Source organism: Narcine bancroftii, chromosome 3 (assembly GCF_036971445.1).
Source record: "Narcine bancroftii isolate sNarBan1 chromosome 3, sNarBan1.hap1, whole genome shotgun sequence".
Taxonomy (NCBI): domain Eukaryota; kingdom Metazoa; phylum Chordata; class Chondrichthyes; order Torpediniformes; family Narcinidae; genus Narcine; species Narcine bancroftii.
The window spans coordinates 266,219,474-266,243,310 of record NC_091471.1 but is presented as its reverse complement, the minus strand read 5'-3'; the positions used below and the strand labels follow the sequence as shown (position 1 = coordinate 266,243,310).

Sequence of the window (23,837 nt, the reverse complement as noted above, 5' to 3'; positions counted from 1 at the left end):
ATAAGACATGTCTTTTTTTACTGCCGACGGCAATGAATTTGACGATTATTTAACATCGCTATTGTAATTGTAAAATTAAATGCCTTGTGCCACAGCTCACAACCATATTCCATATAATAACCATATAACAATAACAGTATGGAAACAGGCCATATTGGCCCTTCTAGTCAGCACCGATTTACATGAAACTCCAACTAGTTCCACCTACCTACTCCCTGCCCATAACCTTCCAACCCCCTCACATCGATGTACTCATCAGTGCCACTGTAATATAGTTGAACTAACCGCTACACTACCCAAAGTGAGACAAGAGCCCATGCATTTTCTGACTAAAGGTCACAAGTGCAGCCAACAGACTACTTCAAGGCACTTTCAGCCTTGCTCCTCTGTGCAGCCATGTAATCTTTGAGAAGAGGCAAACATAACCAAGGGCATTAAAAGGGTAAAAATCTGGCAATTTTCTCTCCACAGAGAGCATTGGGGAGCCTGGAACTGATTGTTGATTTTGTAAAATGAAGTTGAACAGGCTTGTACACATTTTCAGACTGCTTGTGCAGTGAGTGCCATACACCATGGTCTTCTGATTCATTGGTGAGGAGGTGATCAGTAAGATGCAGCAGTGGAAGCGCTTGCTCAAAGGCTGGAGGAAAATTAGACTTAGACCTGGATTTGTCAGAATGATAAGAGTTTATCTAAAGCTGGCTTTAGATAGAAGAACATCACAGGTGCTCCTCAATTTACGATAGGGTTGCGTTCCAGCAGACCCAGCGTAAGTTGAAAAAAAATCTTAATTGGAGACGTACCTTCTCTAACATTGACAGCACTGTATCAGTCCTCATACTGATCCCGCTGCCCCACTCTCTAACGACAGCGCTGTATCAGTCCTCATACTGATCCCGCTGCCCCACTCTCTAACGACAGCGCTGTATCAGTCCCCATACGGATCTCACTACCCTGCTCTCTCCCAACAGTCCCTGTAAGCTTTCCGAAAATGTGATTAACCAATGAGGCTACAAAAAATTCACCTTAGAGGAATTATCAAAGTTTATTGGAAAAATCAACGATGCTTGTGATGACCTTTAACACATTATATGAAAGTAAATGACAGTCATGCTATTGTGTCATCGTAAGATCATAAGTAGGGGAGCACCTGTATTACCTTTCATATTTTTGCAATGTTGATTGCACACACAATCATTTAAGTACTGGCTAGTTTCTATAATATTGCACTTAAAGTTTAGCTGCATGAATCCTGGAGCTTATGGAGTCATTAGTGAATCAAGAAATATTGGTGCCATGCCAATTTCTCTGTACCATGCCAATTTCCCAGTCCTGAAGCCGGGACGTAGTGAATAATATCTGGTACAAGATCCATGAGTAATTAATGCTATTATTATTCCTATGCGCCCAATTGTTCTGAACGATGCCACCAATTTAAATCATATTCCACCTATTGCAGTACTCACACACCACCATAGACCAGTTCGCAGGTTTATTTCTCCATTAAGCTGAATCCAGTCGCGCAGGGTTTACCTCCGTGATTATTTACAATGTAACTTCTGCACTACCGGATTTAAATATAAACCTGATGAATGGAGGGGGAGAGTTATCATGAATTAAATAACAGCGGCAATACAGAGAAATTGTGCTGAGGCATTAATTTCACTCCGGAGGAAAGTGCACCAGAGAAATGAATGATTAAACTTATAGGAATCCCCAGAGGTATCTTTATTCTCCAGAGGTGGGTGATCTTTAAGCTCACGGACCTTGACTGCTGAATGTGTAGAAGAAATGTACTAAATCTATTGATAGGGCTCCATACCTCTAACTGCAAGACAAGAGCCTGAAGCCTCAATTTCAAGTGCCACAGTGCACTTAAAGGGACATGCACACTCCCCCTTCAACTGGCTGATCCAGCCACTTTACACATCAGATCCTTTCTTTATCTTACATACACTTAAAATAAGACGTGTAGAACTCACCCTATTTGCGCAAACATTTCTCCCTGCAAATGTTATAACATCACTCAACTCTTAGGTACTCCCTGTGCAAAATCACATTTGAATACAATTTATTTCATAAATTGGAATTAACTGGTAGTTAAATTCGCTAATTCTACAATATTGAAAAACGATCATTTATGACATTTAATTTTTAGCATGAATTTTAATCAATATTGGTCAGTGACTGAAGTGGTAAGTCGTGATTTATGAAATTATCTCTGGTCTCTACTCTCCCACTCCCGACGCTTCTCCCAACGTCCAGGAGCTGGCACACAGTCCCTGCCTTTTTCATGTTACTCATCTACTATTCCTTTAACTGCTTGCATCAAAATGTTAGCCTTTGCTTTCTGCTTATCCTCAGATGTCTGGACAAATGCTTTTTTGTGTGATCTGTAGAAGCTGGGTTATTCCCTGCTCATGCCAATTTTCTGTCTTTTGTAATTTTCTTCTAATGTCTGGGGCTGAGTTGGTAACAAAACCTGTTAGTACCAATTGTTCCCCTGCTGGGGATTCCATGTCGAGACCCCCACATTGTATATATATTTGGTCCCAAAAATTGGTCTAACTGTTCGGCACATCCCTGGGGATCTTCTATCAGGGAGGTCAGTTCTTTCTTAAAGTTACGCACTTCAGTCACATTTACAAAACCGAGTCCCCCTCCCACGGGAACCTCCTGCAGGGCTCTCATCCAGCTAACTTCTAGCTTATTATTTCTGACCCTGCCCTTTCTTCCAGTAGGTTACGTACCTCCGTACTGGTCAAGGGCACATTTACCTGCCCTTTCTTCCAGTAGGTTCTCACTCTGTTCTAAATTACAACAATCTCTCTCTCCTGTCAACGGAGATGGTAATCGAGCACTTTGTGAGCGAGTTATCATACCACTCCTATTCTCTTCTCTTTTCTCTAGCTGTGGGGGAGGAGGGGAAGGTGCAGAAGGTCATAGGAGGGGAAGGAAAGATAGGAGCCGGCATAGGAACATAAGGTGGAGGGAGGGAATGTAGCACATCCCACCCCTGTGATTCAGGGACAAAAGGTTCCTCCTCTCTCTTATCCCTGAGTTCTTTCTCACTCAAAACCAGTTGTTTAATGGGTCCCTTGAGCCAGCAGGCTGCATATTCCCTGCTCTCAACATTGTCTCTCTCTGGTTTTGATTGAGCCAGATGTTCAAAGCTTGACACATCCATTCATCCTCGGATCCGAAATTTGGCCAGTACACGGAGCTCCCTTTAACCGGGCTTTTAACCCATTCAATACAACAATACCTGACCATTGTCAGTTTGTCTTTCCCACGGGTCCTTCCCGTGCCCCACTCAGATAACATCAACCCAAGCGGGCTGTACGTAGCTATCTGGTGTTCACATCCTGAACCAGGACTCTCTTCCTTGCTACTCATAATTCCCATACTGATAGGCAAGTAAAATTCCTCTTACCGAGTTCCAGTAGCAATGCTCTAGCGCGCTTCCTCCCGTCATTTGTTCTCAATGCCTCTTCTCGGATATCACATGCTTCTTCTACTGACCAGCCACCCGTTATCCGTGAGTCCAGCTGAATCAGCTGGGGTGCACCTACTCTCGTCGTCGGGGTACTCTGTCAGTGGAGGGAGTGTGATCCCGGACGATCCCCCATTTGTTAGAAACAGAAGTACCTTTAAAGAAATTGCTCGAGACAAAAATTGAGAACAAAGAACATTTATTTTACAACAATGCAAAGTTGGGTGCTTCCCCTTACCCTGGGAATACACACACATACTGGGGCTCACCCAACTTTTATACAGTCAATTTCAGTATCAAAGTGCCCTCCCCCTTACATTCTTCTGCCCCCTGGATGGGTTTGGCATAGGCAATCCTTCCTGCCTACGTGCAGTTTCAGTACACTTGGAGGACCAGGAGGTATCCTGTGGGTGTCCCATCATGTCATTGTCCTTATTCACACCTTCCTGATTCTCGGGGCTATAGTCTCTTGGTATGCAGAGTTGGCTCATCCTGTCTAGGGTTGGCTAATTTAATATGTATAAATCTGTGTAAGGTTAGCTAATTAAATATGTAGGACTTGGTACTTCTATCTAGGGCTAGGAGACCTTTATCTGATCCAGACTACCTCAACTTCCTACATTCTATTGTACCTTACCATTCCTTTTCTTAGTCTTATGGTGGCTCTTGTCACAAAGAAGATTCTTATGTTAATCGTGCTGACTCTGCTTTCCTGCATCCTAATCCCCAAGCTCATCCTGTTTGTACTGGTTACAGCCATTAACTGATGAATTTTAGTTTCTTCCATGTTCATAATTTTAGATCAATTTTCCCATCTCTCACAACCTTTCCTCTTATCCAATTAACACCTTTTGTCTGTTGGCCTGGACTTGATCTGCACGCCCCGCCACCCCGCTATTCTTTCCCCGTTTTTTAATTTTAATTCAGACGACTGCCTAATTTTTGCTTGCATCCTGAAGAAAGGCTCAGGTCCGAACCGTCGGTAACATGTGCGAGACCAGCGAAGTTCCTCCAGCCTTTCTGTGTGTTTTTACTACAATTTCAGCGACTGCAGACTCTCTTGTTTCACTTTAAGATGTTGCCAGTGCTCCGGCAGAAGTTCAATATGATTCCTTCCAAAAAAAACCCAAAACCATGTCTTTGTGGCCAGACAACAGAGGCTTAGAGATGTTGAAACCATTGTTAGAAATAAATTGAGATTTTTCATGTCAATTTTCACAATATTTATTTAGTTTTGTGTACGTATATACATACTGCATATGTATCATTTGTGCATTGTCATGTATGTGCATTATATCTGCTTGCATGATTTTGATCCGAGGACTGGAGAATGCTGTTTTGTTGCGTTGTAAATGTACAATTGGATGATAAACTTAAACTATGTAATTGCAAGCTCTGAATCACCATTTGTCTCCAAGGAAAGTGTGTCTGAGGTTCCTTTCTCCTAGAAAATCCAAGCCTGGCAGGTGGATGAGTGGGATAGTGGGCTAGAGATTGTGGTTAATTTTCTAAAATTTGTTTTATAAATGAAGAGCTAATGTTATTGCATAAGTGTGTGAGACAGATTGTCTTTCTCTAAAACATTCTATTCCTTTAACGTGGATGAATGTCTCAATCTTTGTTCTAGTTGGTGGCCATGTCACCAGGTTCTGGAATTCCCCTCTAAATTTCTCCAGCTTTTCCATCTCTTTATTTTTCTTTAACATTGTAACATCTATTTTTTAAAACATCTGCCAGAGTGTCACAGAGTAAGGCTTGACAGTAATTTTTGATTAGATTTTGCTTATTGGAATGCTTCTTGTGATTTTTTTTTTTACAAAAAAAGTATAATTAATTATAAGTGCAATTTAAATATACAGTGCATTACTTTACTTTCATTTATGCTTGCTGGGATTAACTCTTAGTGGTTCTGAACAATAATTGTGTGGCACAGTAGAGTAGAGTTGCTACTTCTGAGCTCCAGCAGCCCAGATTCAATGCTGACATCTTGTGCTGCCTATGTGGAGTTTGCACAATCTCCAATATTGGTTTCCTCCCATGTTCTACAAATGTGTAGGTTGGTAGGTTAATTGGCAACTATAAGTTGCCTCGAGGCTGCAAGCAAACAGTGGAATCCAAGGTGGAGTTGATGGGGATGTGGGGTGAATAAAGTGGGATCTATTATAGGATTGTTGCAATTGGATACTCAGTGGTCACTGCAAGCTCAATGGACAGTGCCTGTTTTCATACTGTATGACTCTGTGGCCAGTGCTCACCAGGATGCTAGAATAGAGTGGTGTTTATAACATATTGTGATCACATTAATTCTCGATTCCTTCCCTTATGCTTCTCTCGAAGATCTGTTACATGGGTTGCATGTTGTGCTGTTGAAGGATGGGAACAATTGGTATTTCACCCAGACTAGATAAATGAACAGCTTCTTAATAATAACCCTGATAAATGGAGCTGATGTGTCTTAATAAAAGGGTTGTAGTTCAAGTTCAAGCCTTTTGTATGCAGGAAGATCTGATGGTTAAATCTGGAACTGAAGGAGTGCTGCAATCTTTTAGATTGAATGATAGATCGCGAGATGGAACTATGTCTTTTGACATCCTGATCAATTCTCATCCTTCATCCATCATCAGTAAGAGGATGTTCATCTTCTTTGCTCTCTGTGGGAAGGAAAAATAGAAGATCCACTTACAATTTGAATGGTGAAAGATGAGAGGAGCCTCGAGAGTGCTTGTGCTTGAATTGCTAAAGGTTGGTTTGCAGATGCAATAGGTAATCAAGCAGGCAAATGGAATGTTGGCCTTCACTATTTGAGGGATTGCACAAGAGTAGGGAGGTTCTGCTGCAACTGTCCAGGATACTGGTGAGGCTGCACCTGGAGTAATGTGTGCAGATCCATTCTCCTTAAGAAGAGATACCTGGCTCTGAAGGCATTGTAGAGTAGGTTCACCAGGTTAATTCCAGACCTGAGGGGGCTTAGGTTATGCGCAGAGATTGAATTGACTGGAACAAGAATCACTGGAATTCAGAGAATGATGGGATCATAAAATACATAAATTATGAAAGGGATAGATAACATAGAGGCAGGAAAGTTGTCTCTACCAAAGGTGAGACAAGAACTAGGGGACATAATCTCAAGGTTCAGGGTGGTAGATTAGGAGGAACTGCTTTTCCCAGAGAGTAGTGAATCTGGAATTCTCTGCCCAGGAATGCAGTAGAGGCTACCTCATTAAATATATTTAAGACACTGTAAGATTGATGTTTGCATCATGGGGAATTGAGGGTTCTGAGGAAAAGGCAGGTTGGTGGAGCCGAGTTCATTTTCTGATCGACCATGACCTTATTGAATGGTGGAGCAGGCTCAACAGTCCAGATGACCAACTCCTTCTCATAGTTCTTATGTTCTAATGTTTTCTATGGTCAAATTACTGTAGTTTGACAGGATTTCATCTTCAAAGATTGTGAAATACTTTGGGGCTCCCTGAAAATTGTATAATGCTGTTTAAATCAGTCAGCATTAACATCCTCTTCACAGATGCCAGGATATTTTTATGCATCAATTATTTGGAGCTAGTCCTCTTTGTGAATGCTGAGCTATATTTAGTTTAAGAGGAGTCAAATCTTTTCAGGAAAGTACTTGAAATGATACTTGTTAATAAAGTTGAATGTTGCTAATGGCTGCTCTTTGTAATTTCCTCTAGTATGTCGATGCTCTCCAAGAAATGTTGACCGAATTAAAGAAGCACATAAGGTAAGAGGTCTGTTTCATTTCTAGCCTTTCTTGATCCAGAAATAACTTGACTTTTCGTGTCCTTGTTGGGATGAGAACCTGATTAAAGTGCTCGTGTTAGCTGACATTGGCTCTTGTTTGCAGAAGACCTTGATTTTACAGGTGACGCACAAGAGACTGCAGACTGTCTCCTCCTCTAACCTCATCTACAGCATTCGGTGCTCCCTATGTGGCCTTCTCTACATTGGCGAGACCAGGTGCAAACTTGGGTAACGTTTTGCAGAGCATGTATGCTCTGTGCAGAATGGTCATCCCTGGTTTGATGCCATTTCAACTTCCTTTCCCATTCTCACTCCAACCTATCTGTCCAGGGCTGCCTTCACTGCCAGAGTGAGGCCCAATGCAAATTAAAGGAACAACACCTACTCTACCTGGGCAGTCTACAGTCAGTATGATGAATCCCCTCTCTCTTCTTCCATGTTATTTCTGCTCTCCCCTATTTCCCCTCTCTCCATTTTTTTGTATCCTTCGCACACACCCTCATCCAACCCTGCTGCCCATTCTCATGCCCCTCCCCTCTGGTTCTATCCTCTTCCATCCATGTCATTTTCTGCTGCCTTCCCCCACTCCTCATCTCGTCCCATTTGTCTTTCACCTCTCCCAGATTTTGGGGGACATGGACGAGGGCCGGCAGGACCTGTTTCCATGCTGTACATCTAAGGGCACCATGGTTAGTGCAAAGCTATTCTAGTGCAAGCTTGAAGCCCGCATTGTTTGTAAGGGGTTTGTACTTTCTCCCTGTGTCTGCATGGGTTTCCTCCAGGATGATCCAGTTTCATACCACCTTTCAAAATGCACAGGGGTTGTAGGTCAATTGATGTATTTGAGGGAATGGGCTCATGGATCAAAAGGCCTGTTGCCATGCTGTATGTCTAAATTAAAAAAAATAATAATAACCAGAAAAAAATTATAAATAGTTAACTTCCACTATATCACCATTGTCATCTTTACTTTAGGTTCCTGCACTTGTTGCCTTTGTCTCCATGGCACCCTTGCCCCCCCCCTTCCCCATCCAGCCATCTCCAATTCCACCATGCACAAAACTCCTCTTCCTTCCCTTGACCCCCTTCCCCCCCACTTAATTTCTTGTTTCTCTCTTCCTTTAGGACCATTCAATCAAATCCTCCACCTCCCAGTCTGTACGTCATCCTTCATCCCTTCCTGTTTTTCCAATCCCCTATTCAACTTTTCCAATCCCCTATTACCAGTTATCTCCCCTGAACAATCTTGAGGGAGGAATCCGATGCAAAATGTCGACAATTCTTTTTCTCCCACCAATGCTGCTCATCCCTCCAACAGTGATTTTTTTTTTTTTACTTTTACTTATTTTCTAATCTCTTCTTGGTTGCCTGACTCCTAACCTCAACAATTTGCAATGTATGTGTTCTTTCAAGTCTGTTTTATTGTTTATCGACTCTTGAAGGCTGCGCCTTTAGCTGCTGTAACCCTGAGGTTTCATTCCCTCCTCTCTGTATTTCCATCTCCTTCACTGAGACATTTTATTTGCCTCTTTGACCAAGATTTTTGTTACCTGCCCTAATATTGAGGTCCTCGCCAGATTTTTCTTGCTAGCGCCTTTGTGAAGCAGCACATTTCACTTGTGTAAGTGGAACCTGTCGCCTCTGAGACTGATGATGTTTCTTTGTCGCCGGCAGTAAACCTGTTCCCGAAGTTATGAATGAATACAGTCGCAAAGTGGAGTTTCTGAAAGGCCTTTTGGAGGCAGAGAAACTGGTATGGATAATTTGTTGGCTTTTTATATAGTTTTAAATTATTCTCCCATGGCCTGCAAAAAAAAAAAAAAAAATTCCGATTATTCTGTTAACTCAGCGTGGCTCGGTGATCACAGCTTGAGAGAACGGCACAAACTTCTTGTGTAACGCAATAAGTCTTTCTGTCACAGGCTGCTATTTAATGGTCTGAAAGTTAGACCTAACTGTTAATCAAGCAAGAGAGATTGCAAGAAGCAACCTTGACAGGTGGTAGAGGATGCAGGTTTTTGAACTGAGCCAAGTTGTTTTCACAGCTTAATTAAGAAAAGAACCCCATAAGGAAACAGAGTTGAAATTCATTTCAGTCATGGAACATCTAAATTTTTTTCCTAAGTCAGACATGCCATCATATCGGATGCCCATTGAGTGTGAGTGGGAGGGACAGCATCTTTCCATCTCTTTAAAATGGCCCTTCTAGCGATAAGGGCAATGACAAGGGATTGTGAAGCTGTCTAAAGACAAAGTACAAAATTCCCCTTTTCAAAAATTGGAAAGAGAAGGACATAACCAGAACACATGATACAGTGAACCTTCTTCAGATATACATTTGTCTCTTTTAGAAAAGAGAGATTAGAATAGAATTTAGCCAATTGGACCTTGGAAAAGTGGGCTTGGTGTACGACCTTGAATTGTAATAATGAGTGTCGAGCACAAAGAGAGGATGAATGCACTCACTTCAGAATAGAATCCCATGTAGTTTCAGAAAATAGCTGTTGAAAATCTTGTTCCCATAGTTTTTTAAAAATTCTGCCCAGGGACCTATCCCTAGATCTCGAAAGTAGTTCATAAAGCACTGATGACGTCTGTTTGTCATCAGGTTTAAAATTATTTATCTCCCATATCGTATTTATGTTCCAGATCTTGAGGGAGCCTCAAAATTAAAGAATTCAAGAAGCTCCAAACCTGTAAATAATTGAAAAAAAAAGTGATGCTTTAGGTATTATAAATTTTGTGGATAATTGTTCAAAAGATGCATGATTTTCATCAATAAAGAAATCTAAAAAGGATTGGATACCTAAATTTGACCAAAGGGTAAAAAGAAGAAATTCTTTAAAATAGGACTAATTAATAAGAATCTAAAACAAATTCTCAATGTACATCTGACAACAAAATTATCAATTAATTTGGATGCCGTAAAAGGTAAAGGTGCTCCAAGTCTCGAAAGGAGAGAATACTTTTTAGTAGATTTCATTTCTAGATTAATCCATCTTGGAGCACCTAAATGTTCCTGATGGTGAATCCAAAAAAGTGACCTATCTAATATTGGCTGCCCAGTAATAAAACCTAAAGTTGGGTAATGCATTCTTTTTAATATTTTGAAGTAAAACTTTTTTAAGACAGGGGCATTTTTTCCAGATTATATAAAAAAAAGAGAGAGATGAGAGAGTCCAGTGAATTAAAATAGGTTTTGGTAACAAAAACAGGTACAGCTTGAAAAATATATAAACATTTAGGTAGGATATTCATCTTTATAATGTTGACACATCCAATTAATGTCCTCTAAAGAGGGGACCACTGTGTCAAGGACTTTTTCACATTATTCATTAAGGTAAGAAAGTTTTCTTTAAACAAATGAATAGTTTGGCCATTGTTTAAAAAAATAAATAAAATAAAATTTAAAAAAAATGAATAGTAAAATGGTGATACCTTGATAGTTAAATTGATTTTTAACTCTTTTAAAAGGAATAGTGGAATCTGAAGAGTTCAAAACGAACGTCTAGCTTTTCTGTAAATTTAATGTATAACCTGAAGATTGATAAATGATAAAATAGATGGAATTGATCTGTCAGGATTCGATTACATACAGCAAAAGGTTATCGGCATAAAGAGACACCCTTATGAACACTTCCATCTCTAGTGATTCGTCAGCGTTAGATTCTAACAACTAATCATTCTCCTTTTGGTTTCCAGCCTCACCCTGCTGAAAAGGCCCTGGCCAATCAGTTTTTAGCTCCTGGGTGGACTTCAACGACTGGTAAGGAACGGGTATCTGCCACCAAAACTGTCCACCTGCAGGCAAAAGCCAGATACACGGGAGAGATGAGGAGTGAGCTCCTTGGTGGGGTGAGTGCTCCTGTTTTCAAGGGTTTCTGTAATCCTACAGCGTGCAGTGGGTGGTGGTGGAGGATTAGCACTGAAACCTCTGTTGTTGTCCTCTATAGGTGTGTGCGCATGTGTGCACTCCTCCAGTTGACACCAAATTACATTTATTGGAAGAGTCGTTTAGGTTGGGCTCAAGAAAATATCGAAAATTGCGGCCCAGAAAACAAGCTCATCGGCCCTTCTAGTCTGGACCAAACTGTTATTCTGCCTCATCTCACTGACCTGGACCCAGTCCATGACCCTCCACCCACCAAGTACCAGTCCAAATTTTTCTTAAATGTTAAAAGCGAGCCCACATTAGCACTTCATAGTAACAATTGTAAGTGCTCTCCAAAAATATTTCATGGGTAATCCACGGCACCCCGAAAGACCATCTCCTCCCACTCCGCCATGCATATGCTCGCAGGTGCCAGGAACACCCCACCACGGCTATCCTCCCCGATCTGGAAGCAAAATGTGTCCCTGAACTCAAAGTGACCAGTACAAAGGATTGTAGGAGACCTTTTCCATCCAGTATCTTTGATCCAATCCCATCAAGAGGAGGCCACAGGAGCAACAAAATCAGGTCAACCAGGCTGGGAAATAACAAAATCATTGAGGAGCCCTTCCAACCCACACACGGCAGCTTTCAGTGCCAGCACCACCAGGCTAAGGAGCAGCTTTTTCCCACGGGCAGCGAGAATGCTGAACGACCAAAGGAACTGCTCACACTGACCCTCCGAGTCTCTCACATTTACTAATCAATACTTATTTATTTATTGTAAATGTGTACAGTAAAACCCCCGGTATCCAGCACCTATGGGGATTGGTAGATGGCAGATAAGTGTAGTTGCCAGTTGCACGTTGTGTGAATGGAAAACTAACCAAAGTGGGGGTGGGGTGGGGGGGCAATTTTAAACTTGTGTATTTTTTTACACTTTTTTGCCACCTGCTTGAGACTGCCAGTTGCTTGAATTCCGGATAACCGGGATTTTACTGTATTTGTCCTGCGTATGTATTGTTCGTATGTGTGTTGAGTCTGTGTGTTTTGGACCAAGGGCTGGAGAACACTGTATTGTTGGGTTGCCCTTGTACATCAGGATGATAATAAATATGAACCTTTTCCTGTATGCCATGAGACTGATGAACAGTATCCTGTAACCGAGTAAAATCATTCCAAAATCTTTATATATGTGTTTATTTAATTGTTGTCTTTATGTATATATGTGATTATTGTGTGCTACATGTATGTAGTATGTATGTGTGGAAAAATATGGTCAGTTTGTGTATGTACAAGCTGATGATAATGATCTTGATTGGTGGTACAGTGAAGCAGGTTGTTGAAGTTTACAAGAGGACACAGATCAACTGGGAAAATGGCCAAGGAAATGGGAGATGGAATTTAACTTGGACATTTGCAATGTGATGCATTTTGAGAAGGTAAACCAGGTAGATCATACATAGTAAAAACACTCAGAAATATTAGAGGAACTCAGTCCGTCTCGTGGCGTCCATAGGAGTTAAGAGGTATACTGACATTTCGGGCCTGGGCCCTTCTTCAAGGTGTAAGCAAATAGCAGGGAGGTGTCTGAATAAAGACTGGGAGAAGAAGGGGGAAGAATGGGAGCGGGAGAAGTCCAGACCAACAAACAAAGATGTTAATTGGATATAATAAGAGGAAAGGTGAAAATTAATTTTGGCTCTGTGAAGGGCAGAGGGAAAAGAGAGAACTGGAGGAAAGGAGACAGGGGATGAAGATTGGGGGTGGGGAGGGGGGGGGAAGAGGTGATGCCTTAACCGAAACTGGAGAAGTCGATGTTTGTGCCATCTGGTTGGATGGTGCCCAGGCAGAAGATGAGGTGTTTCTCAGTCTGCAGTGCATGAGATCACGGACAGATATATCAGCAAGGGAATTGAAATGGGTGGCCACTTGGAGATCCCCTCTATTGCTGCAGACGGAGCCAAGGTGCTCAATGAAGCGATTTCCCAGTCTACCTCTGGTTCTCTCTGATGCAGAGGAGACTACAACTGCATCAGGATGTACATAGTGAATGGTAGGTCCCTGGGAGATGCTGTTGAACCTATCACCTCACCCAATAAAAGAGTACAGCAAAAACAAAGGCACAGTTTTATTTAATGACCTTTGAAGCAACAGAAGATTGACTCTTGTTCCTGGGCACACCATGACGTGTCTGGAGAGTTGGTGACTATTGACCAATTCTTTTTAATGGGTCTCCTTTCAGGTTGGATGCCAACTGATGTTTACATGTGAATCACTGCTCACAAGAACTCAAATGTCTGTTGAAGCGATGGTGAATGAATGGAGCTATGATACAGGCACAGGTTTGAAGGGCTGAATGGCCTGTGCCTGTTCCAAAACTTTGCACATGCAGGAAATTGAAGACTTGCAGATGCTGGTAATAGGAAAGAAAACAGGAAATCCTGCAACCACTGAGCAGCTCTGACAGCATCTGTGGAAAGAGAAGTGGTTAATGCTTCAACTCTGAGACGGTTGAGAACTGGGAACATGAGAAAACAAATTTAGTGTAATTGCAAAAAGAGAGAAGGATCAAAAGGAATCATCTGGGTTGCAGTGGTTCTGCAGTTTACTGAACCCTCTGACTAATAGATTAATGAAAACAAGGGCAGAAAGATGGGGAAGAGAATGCTGGAAATGCTCAGAGAATCAAACAATGTCTGGAAAGGTTAAGACCAGGGAATTATTACAGATGGATAATTTTACAATGGTATGGGCCAAATCTGGTAGAAAACACGTTTTCTGAAATTGTTGAACTTGATTTTTGAATCCCGATTATAATGTTCCCCACAGAGGATGAGACACTGTTCCTCGGGCTAACGTTGCGGAGGTCACATGCAGATAGGTCAGAGTGGTTGTGGGCTGGAAAACTAAAAGTGAAGGGCAATAGGAAGATCAGTTTGTCTCTGCAGACTGAACAAAAGTGCACTTCTAATGTTCTCCATTTTGTTTCAGACCCCAGTATCAGCTCTGGCCTGCATTTCACAGCTTGCTTATCCTTTTTGTTTTTAATCCCTGTTAGTGTCTGACTGTCCCCTTAATAACCAGCCATAGAGTTCAATTAGCACTTGGCTCTTTTGTCTTCTCTCCCCCGATTTGCCTGCAGTTTAAATCCACTTTTGTTTGGATCTGATTAATGGTCTTTGGTGCAAAATGTCAACTTTGTTTCTCCTTCCACCAATGCAGCTTGATCTGCTGAGTATTTCAAAATTGTGAAAAGGATTTTTTTTTTTTTAAATTATTTGCAATGCAGTTGAAGCCATTTCCAGCTCTTTAAACTCATTCTGCCCAAGTACACCCCAATTAACCTACAACCCCTGTTTTGGAGGGTGGGAGGAAACAGGAGCTCCCGGAGGAAACCCGGAGAGAAGGTACTAACTCCTTCCAGACAGAGTCGGATTTGAACTTGGGTCACCACCACTGTGTGCAGCGCTAACCGTTGAGTCCCCTAGCACTGATTGTTTTCATTACAGCTGAATCTGTTCACTGTGTGCAACACTTTGTTATTCCAACCATTTACCAGGAATTGTGAATTAGTGGAGGTGTTTGAATCCTTTTGGAACCCTTCGATCCTTCTGGTTTGTAAATAAGGTTTCCCATCAACAAATGGATTTGATTTTCCTGAAATGTATTCTGCACAGTTTTGCAAGGCCGCTCCATGTACAGGGATGCCCCCCCCTCCCCCCCAACCACTATTGTTCAGGAGCAGGTGAACCAAGCTCAATCACCCTTCTGGTGCATAGAGACCTAAGGATGGATGTTATTTCAGGTGACGATACATTGGTCCACTGACCATTGCTTGCTGCCCAATTCCCCTTTTGTTCCTTCATTGGGTAGTGCCTGATGCAGCCATTTTGAAGGTCCTGCACGTCATGAGATGATTGACCAACCCTTTTCCCCTACTAAGTTTTATTTGTCACAAAATACCTTGTTCCATGAGAGGGTTCTTCTGCAAGCAGCCTAACAATTTATCTGTTATTCATACAGCCATATATAGAGCATAACTTTACAGAGTTGCAATGTAAAGGAAGATCATTTAGCATCAAGAAAGGGTAACATGATAGCACTGTTTCTGGATACTGATGGCTGCAGGGAATAAATTGTCTCGGTGTGTGCTGCTACACTCTAGGACCTTCTCCCCGATGGCGAGAGGGTGCATGTCTGGGATGTGATAGTTCTTTGAGAATGTTGGCTCCCTTTCATGGGTAATGAGAGGTGTATATGGAATCATGTGTGGTGGAGAGGTTTGCGTGATGTGCCGAGCTGCATTCTCTACCTTCTGTGGCTTCTTCTGGTCTTGAGCAGAGCAGCTCCGCGATGCACCGAGCGAATGTCCACTTGTAATGGTGCTGAGGGACATGCTGAGCTTCCCTAGTCTTCCAAAAAAGTAGAGACATTCGAGTGGTTTGATTTCTGAAGATTTTTCCTACTTCTGACTGTTGCAGAATTTATTTTGTTTTTTTTAAAAAAAACAAGTGGGTTTGCTTAGTTGTAATTCTTTTTCTTTGTTGCTTTTCAGCCATCGCTCTCTGCTGACGGTGAGTGAACAATTGTCGCATGACCTTCTGCTCTGACTTCAAGGTCTTGCTGTCACATTGGCAAGGGGACTTTGTAGGAGTTTTAGCTTTTAAATGAGAAATAAATAATGCAGGTTTCACGACAGTTTGAGTCACTGTTGGGGATAATGAAATGGAATCAGAGAGAGGTTTGGGGCTAATTATTCTGAAGAACTTGCACCATCAAAGTTTCCATTTTGGTGAGCCTTGGTTAATATATTTTGAGAATCTGATAATGGGACAGGTTGACGATGGATATTTTTAAAACGCAGTGGTTGTTGGCCAAAGCAGGGGAGGTTTTCTTTCCTGATGCCATAATCTTTGTTTTATTTTTCATACTTCCTTACTACAGAGAGGGGCAGTTGTCCTGTCGAGATAATGCCAGCTCCTGCTGCAATTTCCCTGATCTGTTTTATTACATGCCCTTCAACATGCCTCTTGACTTGTCTGCCACCTCCCATGCTAGAAATAAGCTACAAAAAAGGCAGCTTATTGGGAAGTGGGAGGAAACCCTCACAGTCACGTCGGGAACATGCAGATTCTATTCAGACCGCACCAGAGGCTGGGATCGAACCCAGGTGGCTGGAACTGTGTGGACTGTGAGGTTCAGGTCTCCAATTAACCTGAAAAGGCTGCTGGAGTTACAAAAGTAACTGGGGGTGGGCAATAAATGGCAGCTTTTCCAGCAACACCAACATCCTTCGAGAGAGGAGATTAATTCAATAGGTCTGTTGGTAACTGAAAATATTTAGTTGAGCATCCCTGCTGTTATCAATTTGCCTTTCTTCTTCAACTCTAGTGATTAATTGATTGGACGGAATGGTAATGGGATGGGTTGATTAGACAGTAGGTCATTGCCAAGTGAACTTTAAACTGATCGGCTAACAATGCAGTAGGCATATCACAGAGGGCATCTTCTTTAGTGTGCCCCTGCTTGGACTGATTTAACTGGCCATTCATTCGTTTTTGGTGGAAGCTTGCAACAGATTAAGGTACCTTGCATCTCTAAGCAAGGTATTGGGCTTCATGTTGCAATGAATTGCTTGACAAACACAGTCAAGTGTATCTGACCTGAGCAAAGCAAGGTTCCACCAACAATGAATGAATAGTTTTGCAGGCAGTGAGGGATGGTTATAGGCTCATCTACAAGTGGAGTTCAAGTTGCCACAATTCCCCTGAGGTTAATTGTATGTCAACATGAACAAGGGCAGTTCAAACTCTCAACATGAAAGACAGCATCCTAAAAATTCCTACATTCCCCTGAGCCTTTGCTACATAAAGGACACTATTTGACCTGCTCAGTTTCTCCAGCATTTTGTGTTTTTATTCACTTGAGCCACACAGGACAGTTTTGGTTCATGCGATCATGTTCAGCACATTCCCATGAGACTCAGAGAATGAATTTATTAGATTGATCCAGAAACATAATTGTCAGTCTGGTTGCTAACTCCCCTCAAAGATCAGTTCAGTCCCAGCTGGAGTTGATTACCAGAGGCTGTGTGCATCTTAGCGTTTTCAGGGGTGAACTGAGTGGTGTTGAACTGCAGGATGAGGTAGAAGTTCCTCATCCTGCAGTTCAAAGGGATTGCATGGATTCCCAGACAGCATCTGCTGATTCTGCTTTTGTATTATAAATTTGTGCAGATAAGGTGTGTGTTGGAGGGCCGTAATTATCCATTCTCAGTTGCCCTTCAGACAGTCATGTGCTGCTTCATCTCCCCTGGTATCCTGATTCTCACTCCCACCCCTCCACCCCCCAACTGTTGGCTGCAGTCTTGTTTGTTATATCTCCCACCCCATCACCACATCCTTTTTATTTGTTCCTTTCCACCCTTCTCCTTGTTTCTGCTTTATGCCTATTGATCTAACCTCTTATTTAGAATGCAAAGCAGTTGACTTGAAACCTTATTAATGTTGTTTCAGTCTCAAGGATATCAGCCTTTTCTGTTTCCACTGCAATAACAACAGCTCTGCTACCCATTGGGATTAAATCTTGGTCACTTTGAAGTTTATCTGTTCTCCCCATGACCAAGGTTATTGTGGTTTCCTCTGGCATCCCAATGTCATGCTGGTTGGTGGGTTAATTAGCCTCTAAGTTGCCCTAGTGCAGCTATTCTCAATGGGAGGGAGGGGGGAAGAGTTACAGCACATTTGGTGGGGGGGGGCATGCACTGAAATCATAAAAATTTTTTTAAGTAGCGGGAGGAGTCTGGAAGAAATCAACCAAACTTGACTGCTTCACAGGGAAGGGGGCCTTTAAACTTTGAGCAGTTCTAAGGGGGCCGTAGCCAGAAGGAGGTTGAGTGTGCAGGTGAGTGGGGGTAAGAATTGGAGTGGGGAGGGTTGTGACAGAGTTTAAATTGCAAGAAAATAAGTAGGGGAATGGGATTGTCGGGCATCACCCTGAGAGTGAACAAATAGCCTCCTATCTTGGAAAAGAAATGTGAGATTAATTTATTGATCATCTTTAATAGTGTGGGGGAATCTTCTACAAAATTACTAATGCATTTTTGCACTACTTTTTTGAGTTACAATGCAACTCCGATTATCCAAAATTGGATTCTCCAAAATCTTCATTTAAAAAAAAAAAAAAAAAATTTTTTTCCGGATAATCTTCATTTATCGGAGCCGAACTAACCTTAGGCTGGGGAAAAAAATTCACTCGACTTGAAATTAGAACGTCGATTGTCCTCATTTCAGGTAACTCCCTCTCCTCTCTTGTTCCATTTCTTCTTTACCTTCTCTTATGGATTTTTCTCTCCAACTCACCCTCTCAAACTGCACGTCGCTGTGTCCCAGCTGCAAGTGGTCAGAAATATCCCTTGTCCTGGTATCATAAAGGAGAGCAGCCTCCCAGCAGGAGCAAGTCCTCAGGCTCAGTGGTATTCCCTACCCTTCCCTTCCCTCTCCTCCCTCCCACCTTCCTCAGCACACCGGATACTGACTCTGAGCCCTCCCCTACCCTACTACCTTAGTGTGTGGTAGGCCTAGGGGAGGATTCAGAATTGGGACTCTGGAGTCAGGAGCTCTGGTGAGCAGGGAGATAGGGGCCCACTGACTCTCCAGTAAGTGTTCCACCGGCCCAGGAAACTCCCCTGGGGATCAGTGGAGATGTGTTGGATGGATTGGTGGTGGTGGTTAGGTTTGTGTCGGTGATCAGCGGTGGTGTTTGGGAGGTCTCAATGACTCGGCAGCCAACATTGTTTGCTGAGAATTAAACATTATTTTAATGCTTAAAAAACCTTGTTGTTTGTTTTGTTTAAACATTGATACAAGAGATTTGCTATTGCTACTGGGCTGTTTTTTTTATCCGACTTGGGCCCGGTCCCAACCATTTTGGATAATCAGATTTGTAGTGTATTTTGTAAACTTGATGAAGATGTTAAAGAATGGAAATCAACTGAAAATAATTTACGAATCAGAAGGTGGTGGACTCAGTCTGTTTCTGTTCATTTTTAGGTTCAGACATCACTGAATTGAGAAGACGAAGGTTGGTTTGTTTGTATGGGATTTGCAGTTATTTGTTAGTTTGGATCTGATGTTCCCGCCCAATTGTCAGATGGTCTATGCCAAAGAAAGGCCTGTTGAGGCATTCAGTGGGTCAGACAACATCCATGGGTAGAAATGATCAATGTTTTGAGTGTTGACTTATCTTTTCGAACCATGAACACTGACCTGCTGAGTTCCCCCAGTAATCTCAATTTGATCTCAATTCCAATGTCTGTGGCTTTAATGTTTCCCTGTAATGTTACCTGTCTATTTTCACAATTTTCCCTCTGGGATTTTGTGCACATTGGCTGGTGGGTTTACAGTCCATGGAACTTTGGGGATTTCCTGAGGGTGGGAATCCCAAAGTCCATTCAAATGTCCGCTGTGGTTCGTATGCAGAAGCATTCTTGTGTTCGTCTTGAATTCTTGTCTCACCTACTTGCAGTGGAATGGGGGATGAGAAACATTCTACCTCTGAAATGGACGCTGTCCTCCACCATCACCACAACATGCAGGAGCGCCTTGCTGAGGAGATGCTGAACCTGGCCCGCAACCTGAAGAACAACACTCTGGCGGCACAGACTGTCATCAAGCAGGACAACCAGGTAGGGGTCATGCCTGAGAGTGCCCCAGTATCAGCAACAAGCCCAGCATGCTGTGGGGGATGGGACGGGGGGTGTTCCCCAGTCCATTTCCCCTGTGACTATAGGCTAACGAAAGGAAACCTTGATGGATGAAGGAACAAGGAATGGGAGTACACGATTAGGAGAAGTTTGTGTGAGGTGTTAACTCCTCGTGGATCATTCGGGTAGAATGCACAGGAACTGGAGTTTCACCTTGTTGAGGATAGAGGATTGTGGGGAGAGGGGCCACCAGGAGTCTGATTCTCTTGTTTGTCAATGACAATCAGTAGAACCAAGAAACTGGAAAGTGCGCAGCCTGCCTGTTTCTGGTTGCAGTTCTGCACAAGATTCACTCTCTATTTTAATCTGCTCGACCCCATTGTGATGTTGGCCCAATGGCTTTGAGTGTGACTCTGCTGTTTTCTTGACAGGTTCTGCATATTCGACATCATTACACATAGTTCTCGTCTCTGCTTCCATACCTGAAACTGGACCTTCCACGTGAGGTACAACCCTGAGCAAAATAGGGGTTTGTACGTCACGCGAATTGGGGTTGTTAAAGTAACTAGGCCAACATCACAATCGAGTCAAGCAGAGAAAGTGAAGCTTGTGCTGAACTGCATCCAGAAATAGGCAGGCTGTACACATTCTAGCAACTCCTAACTCTGGACTAATTTCAGTGAAGAGGATCATCGGACCGTGGGGCTGTAGCTACAGATGCATGAGACCCCACCATCCCTACGCCCTATATTTTCCTTCCGTGTGTTCTTCAGCTTCCCTTGTGATGGAGGTTCTCTGAGTGCTAATGGGGACAGTAGCAATTTCTGCAATCCCCCCTCCCCCGCTCGCCTGCTCCTCCCCCCGCTCGCCTGCTCCTCCCCCCGCTCGCCTGCTCCTCCCCCCGCTCGCCTGCTCCTCCCCCCGCTCGCCTGCTCCTCCCCCCGCTCGCCTGCTCCTCCCCCCGCTCGCCTGCTCCTCCCCCCGCTCGCCTGCTCCTCCCCCCGCTCGCCTGCTCCTCCCCCCGCTCGCCTGCTCCTCCCCCCGCTCGCCTGCTCCTCCCCCCGCTCGCCTGCTCCTCCCCCCGCTCGCCTGCTCCTCCCCCCGCTCGCCTGCTCCTCCCCCCGCTCGCCTGCTCCTCCCCCCGCTCGCCTGCTCCTCCCCCCGCTCGCCTGCTCCTCCCCCCGCTCGCCTGCTCCTCCCCCCGCTCGCCTGCTCCTCCCCCCGCTCGCCTGCTCCTCCCCCCGCTCGCCTGCTCCTCCCCCCGCTCGCCTGCTCCTCCCCCCGCTCGCCTGCTCCTCCCCCCGCTCGCCTGCTCCTCCCCCCGCTCGCCTGCTCCTCCCCCCGCTCGCCTGCTCCTCCCCCCGCTCGCCTGCTCCTCCCCCCCGCTCGCCTGCTCCTCCCCCCGCTCGCCTGCTCCTCCCCCCGCTCGCCTGCTCCTCCCCCCCGCTCGCCTGCTCCTCCCCCCCGCTCGCCTGCTCCTCCCCCCCGCTCGCCTGCTCCTCCCCCCCGCTCGCCTGCTCCTCCCCCCCGCTCGCCTGCTCCTCCCCCCCGCTCGCCTGCTCCTCCCCCCCGCTCGCCTGCTCCTCCCCCCCGCTCGCCTGCTCCTCCCCCCCGCTCGCCTGCTCCTCCCCCCCGCTCGCCTGCTCCTCCCCCCCGCTCGCCTGCTCCTCCCCCCCGCTCGCCTGCTCCTCCCCCCCGCTCGCCTGCTCCTCCCCCCCGCTCGCCTGCTCCTCCCCCCCGCTCGCCTGCTCCTCCCCCCCGCTCGCCTGCTCCTCCCCCCCGCTCGCCTGCTCCTCCCCCCCGCTCGCCTGCTCCTCCCCCCCGCTCGCCTGCTCCTCCCCCCCGCTCGCCTGCTCCTCCCCCCCGCTCGCCTGCTCCTCCCCCCCGCTCGCCTGCTCCTCCCCCCCGCTCGCCTGCTCCTCCCCCCCGCTCGCCTGCTCCTCCCCCCCGCTCGCCTGCTCCTCCCCCCCGCTCGCCTGCTCCTCCCCCCCGCTCGCCTGCTCCTCCCCCCCGCTCGCCTGCTCCTCCCCCCCGCTCGCCTGCTCCTCCCCCCCGCTCGCCTGCTCCTCCCCCCCGCTCGCCTGCTCCTCCCCCCCGCTCGCCTGCTCCTCCCCCCCGCTCGCCTGCTCCTCCCCCCCGCTCGCCTGCTCCTCCCCCCCGCTCGCCTGCTCCTCCCCCCCGCTCGCCTGCTCCTCCCCCCCGCTCGCCTGCTCCTCCCCCCCGCTCGCCTGCTCCTCCCCCCCGCTCGCCTGCTCCTCCCCCCCGCTCGCCTGCTCCTCCCCCCCGCTCGCCTGCTCCTCCCCCCCGCTCGCCTGCTCCTCCCCCCCGCTCGCCTGCTCCTCCCCCCGGCTCGCCTGCTCCTCCCCCCCGCTCGCCTGCTCCTCCCCCCCGCTCGCCTGCTCCTCCCCCCCGCTCGCCTGCTCCTCCCCCCCGCTCGCCTGCTCCTCCCCCCCGCTCGCCTGCTCCTCCCCCCCGCTCGCCTGCTCCTCCCCCCCGCTCGCCTGCTCCTCCCCCCCGCTCGCCTGCTCCTCCCCCCCGCTCGCCTGCTCCTCCCCCCCCGCTCGCCTGCTCCTCCTCCCCCCCCCCTCCCCCCCGCGGGATTCTTTTTCAAGGAGTTTTGGATAAGACCAAAATGCTCTTGGCTGCAATTCCCCAACTCTGCAGAAAGTAATTGGCCTCTACCGGCATAGTCGTGAAACAGCTGCCCCCATTTGTACCACACTTCTCAGGCAGGGAGAGGAGCCTCTTGGCCTGGGGTTAGGATCGGGAGAGGAACTGATTTTGGTGAGTGAAATTCACTGGTTGAGCATGTGTTTGTGTGCAGACCCTGTCTTACTCACTGCGGATGGCCGATCAGAACTTTGAGAAGCTGAAAGTGGAATCCGAGCGGCTGGAGCAGCACACGAAGAAATCGGTGAACTGGCTGCTTTGGTTGATGCTGGTTGTGGTCTGCTTCATCTTCATCAGTATGATCCTGTTCATTCGCATCTTTCCCAAGCTGAGGTGACCAGGGTGTTGCCGTGTTTCCCGTGGACCACGCAGTGCACTAGAATTCCGGGGCTGGAGCAGAATTGTTTTCATCCTCTCTCACCTCCGAGTGTGACTTTGCAGAACCCAAGCACCAAGGGTGCTATGATCTTCCCTGCAACCTTTCAGCCCCATGCTCTGAGAGTACTTTAACCCAAGAATTATTGAAACCAGCTGACAACACAACTGAAGTAAAAACACAATGCTGGAGAAACTCAGGAGGTAAAGCAGTGCACTTTATACAGCAAAGATAAGGAATGTTTCTGGCTTGAGACTGTCATCGAGGTATGAGCAAAATGTAGGTAGGTACCTCACTTGAGTCCTTCGTGTAGATGTCTACATTTTGCTCATACCTTGTTGAAGGGTCAAGCCCAAAATGTTGTTATGTATCTTTAATCTTGCTATATTAAGAGCACTGTTTTACCTGCCGAGTTTTTCCAGGGTTGTGTTTTATGACATATTTGCAAGGTGGCCGAAGAACAAAAGTTCTCCTGCGCCTCCTCAATGACTTTCACTTTGCTCACATTCGAGTATTTGCTGACACATTTTTAAAAATAATTAAAACACTTTTGAAATGGCTGCAGCAAATGATCAGTCAGATGCGTTTTGAGTTCGTCTGTTTTCATGATTTCTAGCTGTGGTATTTGGGTGCCCACAGAAGTGTTGGGGAACAAGGTGAGAGGCAGAGTGACGCAGTGGGCCAAAACCGACAGTAGATTCTCACCTCTCGAGGGGTGGGTGGGATGAAGGGAGGAGGGGGGTGGACTGAGGGAAGGAGTTTGGAAGCCAGGCAGCTGGGGTTACTAGCCACATAAATGGGAGATGTGCAGCTGGCTGCTGTAGTGTCTCAATGTTTAGGAATGGGGAGCATGTTGAGAGGTAAAGGGATGTCACCTGGGGGTTATTTCAAAACCTTATATGAAGCGGTCTCTCAATGCAGCCAAGGGTTACTAAGCCACTTTTTTTTGAGGGTGGGA

The 23,837-nt window shown here is 45.6% G+C and overlaps 1 protein-coding gene across 1 annotated transcript in view; it reads left to right on the top strand.

The window, feature by feature from the left end:
* use1 (unconventional SNARE in the ER 1 homolog (S. cerevisiae)) overlaps positions 1 to 23,451 on the top strand; it is a 37,653-nt gene extending 14,202 nt beyond the window's left edge. Inside the window, exons 2-8 of the mRNA XM_069928033.1 lie at positions 7,186 to 7,235; positions 8,930 to 9,008; positions 10,958 to 11,110; positions 15,685 to 15,703; positions 19,181 to 19,211; positions 19,656 to 19,815; positions 22,658 to 23,451. Of these exons, the coding sequence (XP_069784134.1) occupies positions 7,186 to 7,235; positions 8,930 to 9,008; positions 10,958 to 11,110; positions 15,685 to 15,703; positions 19,181 to 19,211; positions 19,656 to 19,815; positions 22,658 to 22,840 (675 nt within the window). The 3' untranslated portion in view covers positions 22,841 to 23,451. The remainder of the gene's footprint in view (positions 1 to 7,185; positions 7,236 to 8,929; positions 9,009 to 10,957; positions 11,111 to 15,684; positions 15,704 to 19,180; positions 19,212 to 19,655; positions 19,816 to 22,657) is intronic.
* The last annotated feature ends 386 nt before the right edge of the window (positions 23,452 to 23,837 follow it).